General features: G+C 39.3%; 1 protein-coding gene across 1 annotated transcript in view; it reads right to left on the bottom strand.

Annotated features, from left to right (window-relative positions):
- Nucleotides 1-15,332, bottom strand: part of AQP9 (aquaporin 9) — a 44,777-nt gene extending 29,445 nt beyond the window's left edge. The window contains exon 1 of the mRNA XM_037053983.1: nt 14,982-15,332. Coding sequence (XP_036909878.1) covers nt 14,982-15,092 — 111 coding nt within the window. The 5' untranslated portion in view covers nt 15,093-15,332. The remainder of the gene's footprint in view (nt 1-14,981) is intronic.
- Between the last annotated feature and the right edge of the window lie 250 nt (nt 15,333-15,582).

Here is a 15,582-nt window from a genome sequence, read left to right as displayed (position 1 = left end):
TTAAGGCTCCCTGAATTCTTGAATAATTTGATTAATACTTCAAATTATTGAATCACCTGACACAATACTGTTGAATCTGAGCTATATAACATATGCACATGAGCGCACAACAAACTGGCCTGATGAGGAACTTGATTAAGATGATATGAGATCAAGACCTCTCTTCTGATGTTGCCTGAAATGAAAATGGTTTTCATACTATTGCCTTGATGATTTTGGTCAGGTGGTAGAACAGGGGAAAAGGTCCACCATATTCTGTATAGGAATTAGATTTCAAGTAGTCAGGCCTGTTATAAACAAATGCTGTTGAACAGAAGGCTTAGACCCTCACAGTCTCTCCAGTTGCCCATTTTTCGTGAAAATATTTTGTTTTTGTAGAATGTGGTTAAGGACACGTTAGAGCAGAGGCACGAGCTGGTGGTCCAAGGCTGAAGATAGCCTATAAGTAGGTCTAACTCATGGGTGTGCTATGTTTGGCCCCCATAGTGATTTTTTTTAAATGTTAGTAATTGTTGACAGTATTTAAAAATAAAAAAATTACACATAGACCTCGATGTCTGCGCATCCTTGAAAAACTGGAAAATCTGATGAAGACCTCTAGCACTCCCGCTCAGCTGCAGAGGAGGGGGTCTGGGAGGCAGGTGGCCCGACGACAGGGCACACCCTGTCTGTTCCCTCCCCAGCCCCACCACGTCCGCTTCACTCATATATGGGACCTGCCTGGTCACAAAAAGGGTTGGGGCTATTTACTGCATTATTTTTTTAAAGATTTTATTTATTTACTTTTTTGGAGAGAGAGGAAGGGAGGGAGAAAAAGAAGGAAAGAAACATCAATATTTGAGAGATACATCAATTGGTTGCCTCTCACACTCTCTGAACCGGGGACCAGTCCCACAGCCCAGGCCTGTGCCCTGATTGGGAATGGAACCAGTGACATTTTGGTTTGCAGGTCCTTGTTCAACCCACTGAGCCACACCAGCCAGGGCCTATTTACTGCATTCTAAAATCCTGGAGAGGGAAAGCTATTTTGCTTTCGGTGCCAGTGTCTTCCTGGCCCCTGATGTCATAGTGATAACATACCTGGGCTGAGATGCAGCAACACCTCCCAGTTCTTGGAGGAAGGGACTGGACCACCTTCAAACGAAGGGCCCACTACAGGTAAAACTTTAAGTTGGTGATGCTAGGGAGACCAAAACACAGTCCCCATTCTTGAGAAGGGAGTCACTTTGGAAGAGGCTCCCCTCCCCATGAATACTTTGCTTTTTACAACTGGAGAGAAAGGAAAACAAACGCCAACCTGTCAGTCCAGCACTCTGCACACCTCAGCTTTCCTGCCTGTGCTGTGGGCATGTGTTACCATGGGTCCCACGTCCTACTCCTCCTGTCTGTACATACTATTTTGTTCATGTGACTGTACACACTGAAACATACAGTGATCATAGTGACAACAGCAATACCAACTAAGGTTTATTGCTTGCCTTTTATGAGCTAAGCACTTTCCATGCAACAACCCCATGAATCAGGTCCTCTCATTTGTCTCCATCTTACAAATAAGGCAACAAAGCTTGGAAAGGTTAAGAGGTCAGGGGACTTTCTCATGTTTACACAGGTAGTAAGTGATAAGATCCAGGTGTGACTGCACATAATTTTCACCCCTGAACGGGTGAATGGGCACATATTCATGTATGGTTTGAGTCAGGCACTCTCATGTACATTACTTCCTTCGTTCCTTTCAATACTTAATCTGCATTCAAAAAGTAGAAGACTGAATGACTTGACAAATTTCATATTGCTAATAACTGGTCTTATCCAATTCTGGAGACAGGTTCTCTGAATCCCAGCCCTGTGTTTCTCCTGGGACAACTGCTGCTGTCTTGGTGGGTCTATTTGTTCCTTTTTTTCAGGACAGAATGCATATGTATGCACGACTATCCAGTCAGTTAGTTTTCCAATAAAAAAAAAACAAAACTTTCTCAATTATAACAAAAATACTCACAAAAGACCAGGACTGAAAGTTGGACATGCTGGTTAAAGATAAAGTATTTGGTGGCCTGCAGCCTGAGAGAATATCAGGGTGACATCAATCAACCCTTAAGTACCAGCTGTACTTGAAAAGAGATATTAGGGCAGGCTCATCAAGAGGGAGGAATCTCAAACCTGAGATTTGAGAAGCAGGTGAATGGGCAAATGGCCAACCTCAGAGCTCTCTGAGTAGAAAAAGTATCAAGAACAAACTTGGGCCTCAGAAATGAAAGGTGATTAAACTCCATTATTTCAACTAGGCCGAAAAATACAATGCTCTTCTTTTCTAACCTACACCACATCCCTCAGCTCATCCCAAATAATGCTCGCTTTGACAAGAACTTGATCATGATCCCAAGGCCAGAATAAAAGCCTAATAAAGTACTTCTTTATCAAGGTGTGCATGTTCATGTTTGGACAATCCCGGGTCCGAGTGTGCTGTGTGCGGGTACATGTTAGTCAGGTCAGTTCCCTGTTTATTCAGAGTGGCCTGTTGATATCACTTATACCATGGTTCACTCTCAGTCTGGAAGATTCCTGAAGACGGAGGACTTCTGGGAGCTGATTTGTTTTAGAGTCACCCTGGCCCCTCAATTCCTGAAGTGTATTTCACAGATCCTCAGTTCCATGAGATGCTTCTCGGTAAAAGGGATTTGTGGTCAAGTAAATCTGGGGACGTCTATATATTCTATTCCTCCGTTAGAGATTTCCAGTGAACATTTAGAGCTTCTGCTAATTTCTTCAGTTGAGAAATCTGCTTAACTTGGTTTAACTCAGCGTTTCCCAAGTGTATTTGGGAAAGACAGCATACGTATTTTCTTACACTTAATTTCTTATCTGCATTCATGGAACCAGAGTCTTTCAGAACCTATTCTGAGCAACTCTCTAAAATATTCAGAAGGGACAAACCCTGCTGAGTAAGTTCTTTTGTGGGGAACTGGGGAGTGAAGAAAGTGCACATGAACATGTAAAACTTTTCAGTTACAAAGGGTATACAATAAAATATAAGACATTTGTCTCTTTGTCACCCTAGATGTTATAGTTTGTTCTCCACAGGGAGCTAATATCAATACTTTCTGGGATATTCTGTCAAAAACGTGTGTGTGTGCAAATAAGAATATTTTATAAATACCATTCTCTGCCTACTTTTCCCATTTGATAGCTTAGAGAGCTATTCCATGTTATCATATAAAGATTGGCTTCATTATCTTTAAAAGCTATATAGGGATTCATTATACGATGCGTCCCCACAATCATATATTTGCAAGCTGCTCCCTTCCATGTTTCCAGCACTCACCTGACACCATGCACAGTTATTTACAATATCATTGACTATATTCCCTCTGCTGTACTTTACATCCCCGTGACTATTTTGTATATACCAATTTGTCCTCCTTAATCCTTTCACCCCTTTCACCCATTCCCAAGTCCCTTCCTCTCAGGCAACCATCCATTTGATCTCCGTACCAGTGAGTCTGTTTTTATTTTGTTTGTTCCTTTATGTTGTTAAGATTCCACATAAGTGAAATTATATGATATTTGTCTTTCTGACGGACTTATTTTACTGAGCATAATACCATTGAGGTTCATCCATGCTGTTGCAAATAGTAAGATTCCATTCTTTTTTGTGACTGAGTAATATCCCATTGTACATATGTACCCCAGATCATTATTTTACCCACCCACTCATCTATTATAATGCTGCAATGAACATAGGGGTTCAGGCAGATATTCTTTGGAATCAGTGTTTTGGGTTTCTTCAAACCCGAAAGTGGAACCACTACCCCAACTCCTTCGATCACTCACCTAGTGACTAGAGGCATGGGATGTGGGGGAGAGCTTCTAAAAAAGCCTAAACTTTCACACAGAGACTAGAGTGTGTGGGCTGATGCTAGTCTAAGAGGGGCGAAGCCCTCCATTCCTCTTGGCATTTACTGGCCATTCCAGGTCTGTGACTTAGCATGACTAGCCAGTCTATCAAGATGGAGAAAGGGAGGGGAAGGGACACATTTTGCTGGCATATTTTCTCTTAAAACATTTGCTTTGCTTTTAGATAGCAACCTGAGCTCAGGCATGAACAAGGTACCCACTAGGTGATGGGAGTACCCTTCTCTGCAGGGCTGCTTTAACATTTTGATCAGTTCTATTGATTATTTCACTTTCATGAGGCTCGTCTTCCTCGCATGTCCTTCACTTTATGCCGTGTCTTCATCACAAGGCTGTGAATAAAAACGAGCCATCATCTGCTGTCATCACTGTGTTCTCCTTTCTTGTCACGTAATGAGAACATGTTGCAATGGACTTCAGACACCAACCAAACTTGCTTCTGGGAAGTAGAAAAGTATTGCTTCCTCTTTGAAAGTCAAAGAAACTAGCAAGTTTTCTGGGTCAAAATTAAAACCCAGGGATCAAAAGCAGGGTTCTGTTTGGCAGAATCAAGTTGGCTTTAGGAGTCTGTGGCACTTAGGTCAATGATCCAGAACAGACTTTCATCTCTAGTCTTTTGGAACTCTGAAATTTCCTAGGCTGGTCTGGCCCTCTGCGTTCAGGCATATAAGTAAATGTAATAGGAGTTCTAAAAGGAGAAAATAGAGAAAATGGAGGAGATGAAATGTGATAAATCTGAGACTTTTGCAGAACTGGTGAAAATTCTAAGTACCTAAATTGAAGATGAACCATGAATCCTGAGACTACAAATAAAATGTTAACCCCTAGTCATATTGTAGTGAAATTTCAGAATAAAAAACAGAGAATCTCTTCACTGTGACCAGAGCAATGCAAACATTTAAGGACAAAATTCAATCAACACAGATTTGTCACCAGCAATAATAAACATTGGGATGACACCTTCAAAATGGCAAGCAAAATCAATCATCAACCTAAAATTTAGCATTGAAACTTGAGAGTGAAATAAAGACATATTCAGGCAAACACGGACTAAGAAAGTTTATCTCTTGTGCACCCTTCTTGAAAAATTTCCTAGACGAAGTTTTTTACTGCACAAAGAAGAAGGCTGCACCTAAAAGAAAGTAATGCATGAATGCAGTAATGATTAGGAAATAAATCGGTATATGATAGTATATTTATTTAAGTATTCACTATTTTAAAAAAATATTTATTTATTTATTTATCTTTAGAGAGGAAGGGAAGGAGAGAAGTATCAATGTATGGTTGCCTCTCATGAGTTCCCTGCTGGGAATGGGCCTGCAACCCAGGCATGTGCCCTGACTGGGAATCGAACCATGATCATGTGGTTCGCAGGCCCGCGCTCAATCCACTGAGCTACACTAGCCAGGGCTTAAGTATTCACTATTAAAAACACCAATAACAGTAATAATGAGAGTAGAGTTTAAATATTAGAGCCCTGGCTGGTGTAGCTCAGTGGATTGAGCGTGGGCCTGAGAACCACATGATCGTGGTTCGATTCCCAGTCAGGGCACATGCCTGGGTTGCAGGCCTGTTCCTGGTTCCCGGCAGGGGATGCACGAGAGGCAACCATACATTGATATTTCTCTCCCTCTCTCCTTCCCTTCCCCTCTAAAGATAAATAAATAAAATATAAAAATAAATAAATATTAGATGATAATGACACGAGTAGTTGATTACAATTAGGATTTGATTTTTTTAATGTTGTTCAGAAGGAGATATTCACTTTATATTTCATTAGCTCAAGAATACATCTTTTGAAAAAGCATATAGGCTTCTGGCCAAGATGGAGGTGTAGGTAGGCACACTGTGCCTCCTTGCACAACCAAAAGGACAACAATAATTTAAAAACAAAAAGAACAAAAACTGACAGAAAACTGAACTATGTAGAAGTCGGACAGCCAAGGAGTTAAAGAACACACATTCATCCAGACCAGTAGGAAGGGCAGAGAGGGGCAGCTGGGGTGGAGAGGGCTCATGGCAAGGTGGCAGCTGGAAGATCTGGTGAGGCAGCGGGTGGTGGAGCGGGCAGTCCCACATTTGCATGCAGATAAACCAGGAGGAACAACCACAAAACGGGACAGACCATACAACCCATGGCTCCAGCATGGGGAAGCAAAGCCTCAAACTTTTGATTGAAAACACCTGTGGGGGTTGAGGCACCAGTGGGAGAAACTCCCAGCCTCACAGGAGAGTTCACTGGAGAGACCCACAGGGTCATAGAATGTACACAAGCCCACCCACCCAGGAATTAACACTAGAAGGGCCCATTTTGCTTGTGGGTAGCAGGGGAAGTGACTGAAATCTGGCAGAGAGGAGAGCAAGCACCATTATTCCCTCTCAGACCCCTTCGACACTTACAGTGTCAGAATTCAGTGACATGGGTTACCCTGCCCTGATAAATACCTATGGCTCTGCCCCTTACCATGTAATAGGCACATTGAGGCAAGAAAAAATGGCCCAAATGAAAGAACAGATCAAAGCTCAAGAAAAAATACAACTAAGTGATGAAGGGATAGACAACCAATCAGATACACAGTTCAAAACACTGGTAATTGGGATGCTCACAAAATTGGTTGAATCTGGTCACAAATTAGCTGAAAAAGTGGGGGTTATGCTACGTGAAATAAAGGAAAATGTACAGGGAACCAATAGTGATGGGAAGGAAACTGGGACTAAAATCAATCGAGTGGACCAGAAGGAAGAAAGAAACATCCAACCAGAAAAGAATGAAGAAAGAGGAATTCAAAAAAAAAATGAGGAGAGGCTTAGGAATCTCCAGGACATCTTTAAACATTCCAACATCCTAATCATAAAGATACCAGAAGGAGAAGAGGAAGAGCAACAAATTGAAAACTTATTTGAACAAATAATGAGAGAGATCTTCCCTAATCTGGCAAAGGAAATAGATTTCCAGGAAGTCCAGGAAGTTCACAAAGTCCCAAAGAAGTTGGACCCAAGGAGGAACATAGCAAAGCATATCATAATTACATTATCCAAGATTAAAAATAAGGAGAGAATCTTAGAAGCAGCAAGAGTAAAGGAGACAGTTACCTATAAAGGAGTTAGACCTTACAGGCAAGAAGGGGCTGGAAAGAAGTATTCCAAGTCATGAAAGACGAGGACCTACATCCAAGATTACTCTATCCAGCAAAGCTTTCATTTAGAATGGAAGGGCAGATAAAGTGCTTCTCAGATAAGGTCAAGTTAAAGGAGTTCATCATCACCAAGCCATTATTATATGAAATATTTAAAGGATTAATCTAAGAAAAAGAAGATAAAAATATGAGCAGTAAAATGACAGCAAACACAGTTATTAACAACCACACCTAAAACAAAAACAAAAGCAAACTAAGCAAACAACTAGAACAAGAACGGAGCCACAGGAATGTGGATTACATGGAGGGTTAGCAACAGGAGAGTGGGAGGAGAAGGGGGGAGAAGATACAGAAAATAAGTAGCATAAATGGCAGGTAGAAAATAAGTAGCATAAATGGCAGGCAGAAAATATAGGGGGAGGGTAAGAATAGTGTAGGAAATGTAGAAGCTAAATAACTCATATGTAGGACCCATGGACATGAACTAAAGTGGGGGACTGTGGGTGGGAGGGGGTGTGCAGGGTGGAGGGGAGTGAAGGAGGGAAAATGGGACAACTGTAATAATGTAATCAATAAAATATATTTTAAAAATACATCTTTTTAAAAAAATGTAAGGGTAAATACCTATAGAAAGAGCAAATGGGAGGGGGATGGAGAAATAAAGAAAGCTGATCCACTGAAAGCAAGGATATAAAAAACCAGAAGCTACTGAGTAGAAAACAAAAAAATCAACGTTGAAAATTTAGGAGGATATCACAGGTAAAGATTATACAAGTCACAAGGAAAAACTAGGAAAAATTATTTCAAAATTACTGCTCTCATTGTATTAATTCTGAAAGCACTAATAATTTGAAAGCAAAAATGAAGTACAGTTTCCTAGAAAAAACATAAAATTGCCAAAAATGGAATTAAGAATAGAAAATCTAAATTAGACATAACTACTAGGGAAATTTCTTGCACACCTGTGTTTCTCTCTTCTCTCTCTCTCTCTCTTGACTTCAATGCATATGCAAAATAATCTTCAAGGAACAGATAATCCTATTTTTATACAAAGTATAAATATAAAGAAAGGGAAAGAACTCCAGTTTATAATCTTGGTAATAAAACAAGAAAAAAAACATCTAATAGAATTTATAGTCCAAGGTCCTAATAAAACATTGCAAACTAAATGATGCATGATTATGTGGGGATTAATCTCAGGAATGTAAGGATGAGTCAATGCTAAAAATATTGATCAATGTAATTTTCTTTATCAACAGATAAAAGAGAAACCTCTATGCATATCTTGATAGATATGGAAAAGTTATTTTTAAAAATTCAGTGATTCTTTCTAATGAAAGTTTTGCTAAATAAAGAATAAACAGACATTTCCTTACTCAAACAAAGAGCATCTAGCAAAAATCTAAAAGAACTACCACACTTAATGGTAAAACATGAGAAGCAGATTCTTTAAAGTTGGAAATAAAACAAGAATGCCACAATTACAGCTTCTTACAACATTGTGCTAGAAGTTTTAAATACAATAATAAGACAGAAAAAATTAAATATCTAAGGACTAGAAAGAAAGAAAATTAAAGTTCTCATTTTCTCAGAAAAAAATATCATCTGTATCAACAAAGTCTAACAGAACAGTTTGCAAATGAGGGAAAAGTTTTGTATCTTTGCTGCCTGGTGCTGCAGCAACAGTCAGATACGGCGCTCGATCACTCGAAACGGAACTGGTAAGACTAAGAAACTAATTTTTAAAATTTTTTTGTTCAATTTAAGTAACCACAAATGGCCAGTGGCTATAATATTTGACAGGTCTAATCTATATAGGATATTAAAGATAATCTATTAACTTACTTTAATTAATCAGAGTTACCAAGTTTGTTTGCTATGTACAAGATCAACATATAAAAATCAATAGTTTCCAAACCCTATAATAACCAATTAGAAAATACAATTGTAAAAATGTAGCATTCACAGTAGTAATGATAACCAGTAGGTACCTAGAAATATATCAAGCAAAACATTAATGACTGATACCAAGTAAATTAGAAAAGTTTAGAAAGAAATAGAAAAAGCAAACCTGTGAATGAAGAGCTATTTCACGCTCATGGGTGAGAAGATTCAATATTTGAAAGATATCAGTTCTATCTAGAATAATATATAAATTCAATGCAATTCCAGTCAATATCTCTAGAGAGTATTTATGGAACTTGATAAACTAATCCTAAAATTCATGTAGAAGAATAAAGGGCTAAAAGTAGCCAAGATGATTCTAAAAAAAATAATAGGAAAGAAAAATACCAGACAAAAATTATTTAGAAAGTGATTATAAGAAAAATACATGGCATCAGTGCAGGTTTGGACAGAGAGGTCAATGGCACTAAATAAAGTCCAAACATACAGCCACACCCATGAGTGAACCGATATACAATAGAGGCCATCACACTCTGTAGAGATAGGACAGACTAGTCAAAAATGGTACTGGAACAACTGGCTATTTCTCCAGAAAAAGACACACCTATTCTACATCACACACCAAAATAAATTCTAGTGACTTAAAGACCTGAATACAAGAAGCAAAGTATTTACCATAAAAAGAAAATACAAAATATAATTAATATCTAGATTTTAAATAGATACCAATATCCTATAACCAAAAGAAAAAAATTTAAATGTGTAGAGGAATAAACAGGCAATTTACAAAAAAGTATCTAAAGTCTCAGTAAACATGATAAGATAATCAACTCTACTAGGAATTCATTAAAATTACTAGTGAAATTCCATTTATTATATATCAAAAGGACAGAAATATAAAATTTGGATAATATCATGGTCAGTGAGTATGTGGAAAATGGGAACTCACATGTTGCTGCTGGTAGTATAAATTGAAAACCACTTTGGAGAGCAATTTTACAAAACCCACCCCATTGAAGAAGCCAGTCCTAGGGCCACCAAACCCACTTCTAAGTACATACTCAAGAGAAACTCTGGAACATGGGTACAAAGAGACACGCACAAGATGTTCATTGCAGCAATTTTGGTAATTGTGACAAATTGCAGCCAACATAACAGCTTGTGAGGGGACTGGATATATAAACTCACCACATTGCACAATGGCTGAAATGAATGACCTTATTTCTACATATCCCCAAATAGCTGAATCTCGAAAAGCGTCTTGGGTGGGGGGAATCTCAAGTTGTAGGTGTACAAGCTATGAAACCACGTGTATAAATGTTCAAAACACTCAAAGGGTAACATTGTTACAGGCGACAGTGGTACAAGTTGGAAGGCATGCACAGAGAGTAAGTGCCTTTGGCACAGAGAGGAGCTCAGAGATTTGGTCCCAATCCCAATTCCACCGCAGATTTGCGTGTGGGCAAGCTGCTAACGTGCTGAGCCTTGATTTTCTCTGTTGTAGTAAAATAAGAACAATCCCTTTATGTCATGAGATTTTCTCAAGGAATGAGTGTCTTGGTGTAAGGGTATGCTCAGTCAATGTTAATGAACCCCACCCACTGTCCTTTGTCATCATCACTGTTTGAAGGGAGAGAACCACGCCTCTTTAATGTCCTGCTTCAAGGCCTCTTCCTACCCCACCGAAGGTACAGGCAAGGACCCCCCATGTTTAGCTCTTTCACACATTCAGATTTTAGAAATTTGGACTTTCAGCTGCGACAGAACGCCCAAGTGCCGAAGTGCATATCCATGAAAGGCTGTGTACAGGGCATAAATCATAAGAAAATAATCAGAAATAGGTGGGATTGACTGTGGAGGGCCTTTCTGATGTCCTGCTGTGATAGAAAGAGCATTTGACAGAGTGTTGTGAGTGTGTGGGTCCCTGTTCCTACATCTGAGAGACACCAGGGCTGGACAAAGGAGACCACTTCGTTCCAAAGCCAGGCGACAGTGGTACAAGTTTCACCTCTTTGAGCCCTCATTTCTCTATCTGTTTGTGGGTAATAAAGCCTTCCTAGGGCAGCTATTGTAAGGATTAAACAAACGTACGCACCAAAGCTAACAAATGGAGGTACTTACTACATGGTCCCTGCTTTTGCAGCTCAAGGCTTCTAAACCTCTTCTCTGTGATAAGGAAGACGCATTGCAGACCTCCTCCCTGACATTAACAAAGGACAAAAGACCTACCTATCTTAGTGCCGAAAAAAAGCCAAATTTGAGCTAGTTCTTTGGCTTATAATTATTGTTGTTTTTAGTTGTTTACTAAGAATTTTTCATGGATTGTCTCTTCCCTCAGCACTACAGTGGGTCTGTAGTAGGCAGGTCAATAGGCATGAGCAGAGTAGGGATGGCAGGCCAGGTGCAGAGGGTCACCAGGTAGGGACCCCGAGTGCCTAGCAATGGGCAAACTACAAGCCCTGTACAACCACTCCCTTCAGTACTAGCCCCAGGTGCCAACAGGTATGAATAGTTTGAGTGGCTTTCCCTAAGAGAAGGGTTTTGTTTTGTTTTGATGTGGGGGAAAGACTTCAGACTCCTGGGTCTGGGGAAAAAACCAACTTCACAAACATGAAAGACTAACGAGTGATGACTGTCCTCTGCCATCTTTTTAAGGCTCCCTTTTCCCCTTGCCTTATCAAAGCTTTTTAGTAGAGAAAGCAAGGCAAAATGCACATTTTCTAAGAAAGCAGACAATTCAGAAATATTTGGGGAAAACCATATAGATTTATGGATCAAAAAATGATTGTGTTTGTGCAGCAACTTCTTGTCTACACATTCCCAGGGCCTCAACAAAATTCAAGTTTATAACCGAAATCACAGATTTCATTAGGGTTTGCTTTAGGTAGAAGATACAAAGGTTAAATTTTTAATATACCTTGTTTTGCCATGTATAATGTGCACTCTTTTTGCCCAAAATTTTTAGGGAAAAATAAGGATGTGCATTATACATGAGTAGTACTACTTCTGTATCTATATAAATGTTTTTAATTCTTTTATTTATGCTTATGGGTTAAAAGTATAACTCTAGAAAGCAATAACAGTATCCATATGCAAAATAATATCTTGGCATATGCTCATTGGTTTTATTTCTAAATACAAATAAGTAAAAAAAATAAAAAATTAAAATGGAATTTTTTTCTTTGAAAGTGTGTACCAAAACGTGGGTGTGCACTACACACAGGTGCACATCATACATGGGAAAATACAGTACATTAGTAACATATTATTTCTTTAGCTTCCACCTTGAGCACTAGGGGAAGACACAGAGCTAATTATGTGACTAGTTTTAAAAGAAAACCATAAGCCCAAAATGGCATCATGATACCAAAACTAGATTTTTTTTTAAATCCTCACCTGAGGATGTGGAGAGAGAGAGAGAATGGGAGAGAGAGAAACATCGACATGAGGGGGAAACATCACTCGGTTGCCGGTTGCCTTGAGTACTCACCCCAGCTGGAAATTGGACCCTGAACCTAGGTGTGTGCCCTGACCAGAAATTGAACCTGCAACATTTTGGTGTATGGTACAACACTCCAAGTAACTGAGCCATCTTGCCAGGGCCAAAACTAGATTTAATACCTGACTTAATTGCAGTTTCACCCTCTCCCTAAACCATAATTTTAATCAACAAGTCTGGAATTTTCTGGGGAACACCAGTAAGGTAATTTGTCCCGTGGACTCTCTCTGATCCCCCCAACACATAGGAAGAGGAAACCTGCAGGTTCAAAATCCTTCCCTTCACCTTGGTGGGTGTGGTTCAGTGGATTGTGTGCCAGCCTGCAGACCAAAAGGTGGCCGGTGCAATTCCAGTCAAGGCACATGCCTGGACTGAGGGCCAGGTCCACAATGGAGGGCATGAGAGAGGTGACCATCAATGTTTCTCTTCTCCTCCCTCTTTTCCCCTCTCTCTAATAAATAAATAAAATGAATATTTAAAATGTTTGGGGAAATAACCCTTCCCTTCTTTTTTCCCAAAGAAGAGGTGTCCTGGTCCCAAAATAGTCATTTCTTTTCTATAAAACTGTGCTCATAATCCCCTGCACTGCCCTAGAGGAAGCAGCCTTGCGTGAAAAAATCCACTCTAATTTCTTAGTGCCACCTCATTCTGCCTATCAAACCTTCATTTCTGTACAATTCCTCAGACTGCCCTTTAATTGCTAGATGGGACGGACACTGCCTGATTTATGAATTGCTTAATAAAGCCAGTTAGATATTCACATTCATGCTGTTGAATTTTGTTCGTTTTTTTTTTTTTTTAAACAGTAGAATAATGAGTGGCTGAAGTAATCACTCAGCCCAGAGGGGATGGGATTATGAAACAAGTTCTCATTAAGAAATAGAGTCTTAACCTTTTTGGTTGCAAAATGAAAATTTACTTCACTTCCTCCTCTGTGTTTTCTGCAGAACTCTCAGAGCTGTGACTGAATTTACTCCACTTCTCTAGACCACAGTTCACTGTGGAGCTCAAGTCAGTTAGTGGTGACCACCAGTCTCCTCAAGTAACGTGCCTCAAGTAACGTGCCTCAAGGGTAATTTTCCAGCAAGCAAAGGCTGGAATCAAAAGAATCCTGGGACTTTATGTCTTTTTTCCTTCAAAACCTCCCCTACTTACTCATGTGAGGTCAGCCCAGGAGTTCAGGGAATTACCCATAAGGCTTTGAAAACACTTGAGTAAATGAGATAAAAAAGAAGCTGCCAGACACTAGAAAATATGACGTGCGCTCATTTTACACTAATTCAATGTTTTGAGTTCACATTTGTTTCTCAATTTTTCCCTATTCTCCTAAATCACTGTACATTCACCCAAAGCAAATAACTTTTTAAAAACTAAGGTATGACTGACTTATAACATTGTTAGTTTTAGGTGTACAAAATCACAATTTGATATTTGTGTATATGGTCACATGATCACCACAATAAATTAACATCCACAACCACACACAATTAAATTTTTTTTCTTATGATGAGAAGTTTTAAGATCTCCTTTCTTAGCAACTTTCACATATACAGTGCAGTATTAGTAGCTGTAGTCACCATGATGCACATTACCAAAGAGCTTTTAATGTACAAAGTTCATGGGCAATTCTCTCTATCCTTAAGAAAAATAAAATTATTTATACCTGGAGTAGGGAATTCTTGAGCAGATTTTTTTTTAAAGCAAGTTAAAATCGGTAGTATCTACACATGGGAATAATCAACGATTTAATTGTCTGTTCACAAATGGTCTGGCTTCAGCTGAGTATTCAGGATCCTGAGAACGCAGGGCCATGCACAGGGCAAAAACCTAGACCTTGTTCCACTTAAGTACACTTTCTAGGTTCTTATTATTAGCTGAGCAGATCTCTGGATAAAATCCTCAAGAGATTTAGAATCAGTTCCTCCCTTATAAACATACAAGGGTCTTGTAATTGTCTAATTAAAGATCTCTAGAGATTAGCTTTAGAGAGAAAAAGTGATGCAAAGCCCAAACTGCACTATGGTTTAGCACACTATTTCTACCTAGTGCAATTTTCAATTTAAAAATCCAGTGATCCGTCAACACACTCTTTGCCAAACACTTGAAATAATGAGCTATTTCTTGCCAGTGGGTTTATTGACTGTTGATACTTATTTCAAGTGATTGAGTCACTTCAATGTTTGTGGGAAACAGCAAGGTATAAATTAACTAATCAGTGAAAAAAATTGCTAGTGTTTGACACTAACCACAAAGCCATCTTCGAGTCCAAGCAAATCTCTAAAATGAAGAAAGTACTTCACTCTGGCTCTTCGACTCCCACCAGCTGTTGTGGACAAATGAAATGAGTAAATGGAAGCCTAACATTGAGGCAACTAAGTAGCCAAACAAACTGGAAGTAATTTACTGCTTCCTGGAAGAGATGAATCCAATGATGAACTTAAAGAAAAGAAACCAAAACAAAACTCTCCACCATCGGCTAGGTAGATAGGAGGTGTTACTTTTTGGAACACAGAAAATCAGCAAGTACTTACGACCATTATAAGTGTGCCCAAGAACTCAGACAGTGTTTCTTTAGCTAAACTGCTCTTCAGGACCAGTCTCTGCTTGAAGCTTTTCCTCTTTTGTCTCTTCTCGGGCTGCATTGTGTGGCTTCTCCAAGGACCACTCTTTCCGCCAATACCTGCTTCTTCTGGTCTCTCCTTCACTCACACAGGAAAAAGGAAGTTTGACAACTGCTCATAAATTCCTTGAGATCTCTGATGAGATTATTTGACTCCACACTGTTCCAGTGACAGCCCGTGACTTAATCCTCCTCTGTTGAAATTGTCACTCCCTGTTCGCTGCTATTTATTTGAATTAGCAAGTTAAAGCTTTTGAAATTCCAAAAGAATACTTTTATACTTTTTCTGCCTGGAGGATTAATCATTACCTTTATTCTGAAGGTACTTTCTTTTGAATAGATTGGTTTGTTTGGTTTTTTTTTTTCTTTTTCTTCAAGAGATGAAAAAAGAGATGTGCTGGTTGTGTTGCCAAACCACAGCGATGGGCTCCCGTCCAGAGGAGATTTCTGTTACACAATGGCAGGCTTCTGATCGTGTTCGTCTATTCGGAAGTGGGTGGCTGGGGTGCAGT

The sequence above is a fragment of the Sturnira hondurensis genome, unplaced genomic scaffold (genome assembly GCF_014824575.4).
Source record: "Sturnira hondurensis isolate 20B ecotype Veracruz unplaced genomic scaffold, ASM1482457v3 Scaffold0008196, whole genome shotgun sequence".
Taxonomy (NCBI): domain Eukaryota; kingdom Metazoa; phylum Chordata; class Mammalia; order Chiroptera; family Phyllostomidae; genus Sturnira; species Sturnira hondurensis.
Note: the sequence above shows the minus strand (reverse complement) of the source record. Positions and strands in the feature narration are given on the sequence as shown.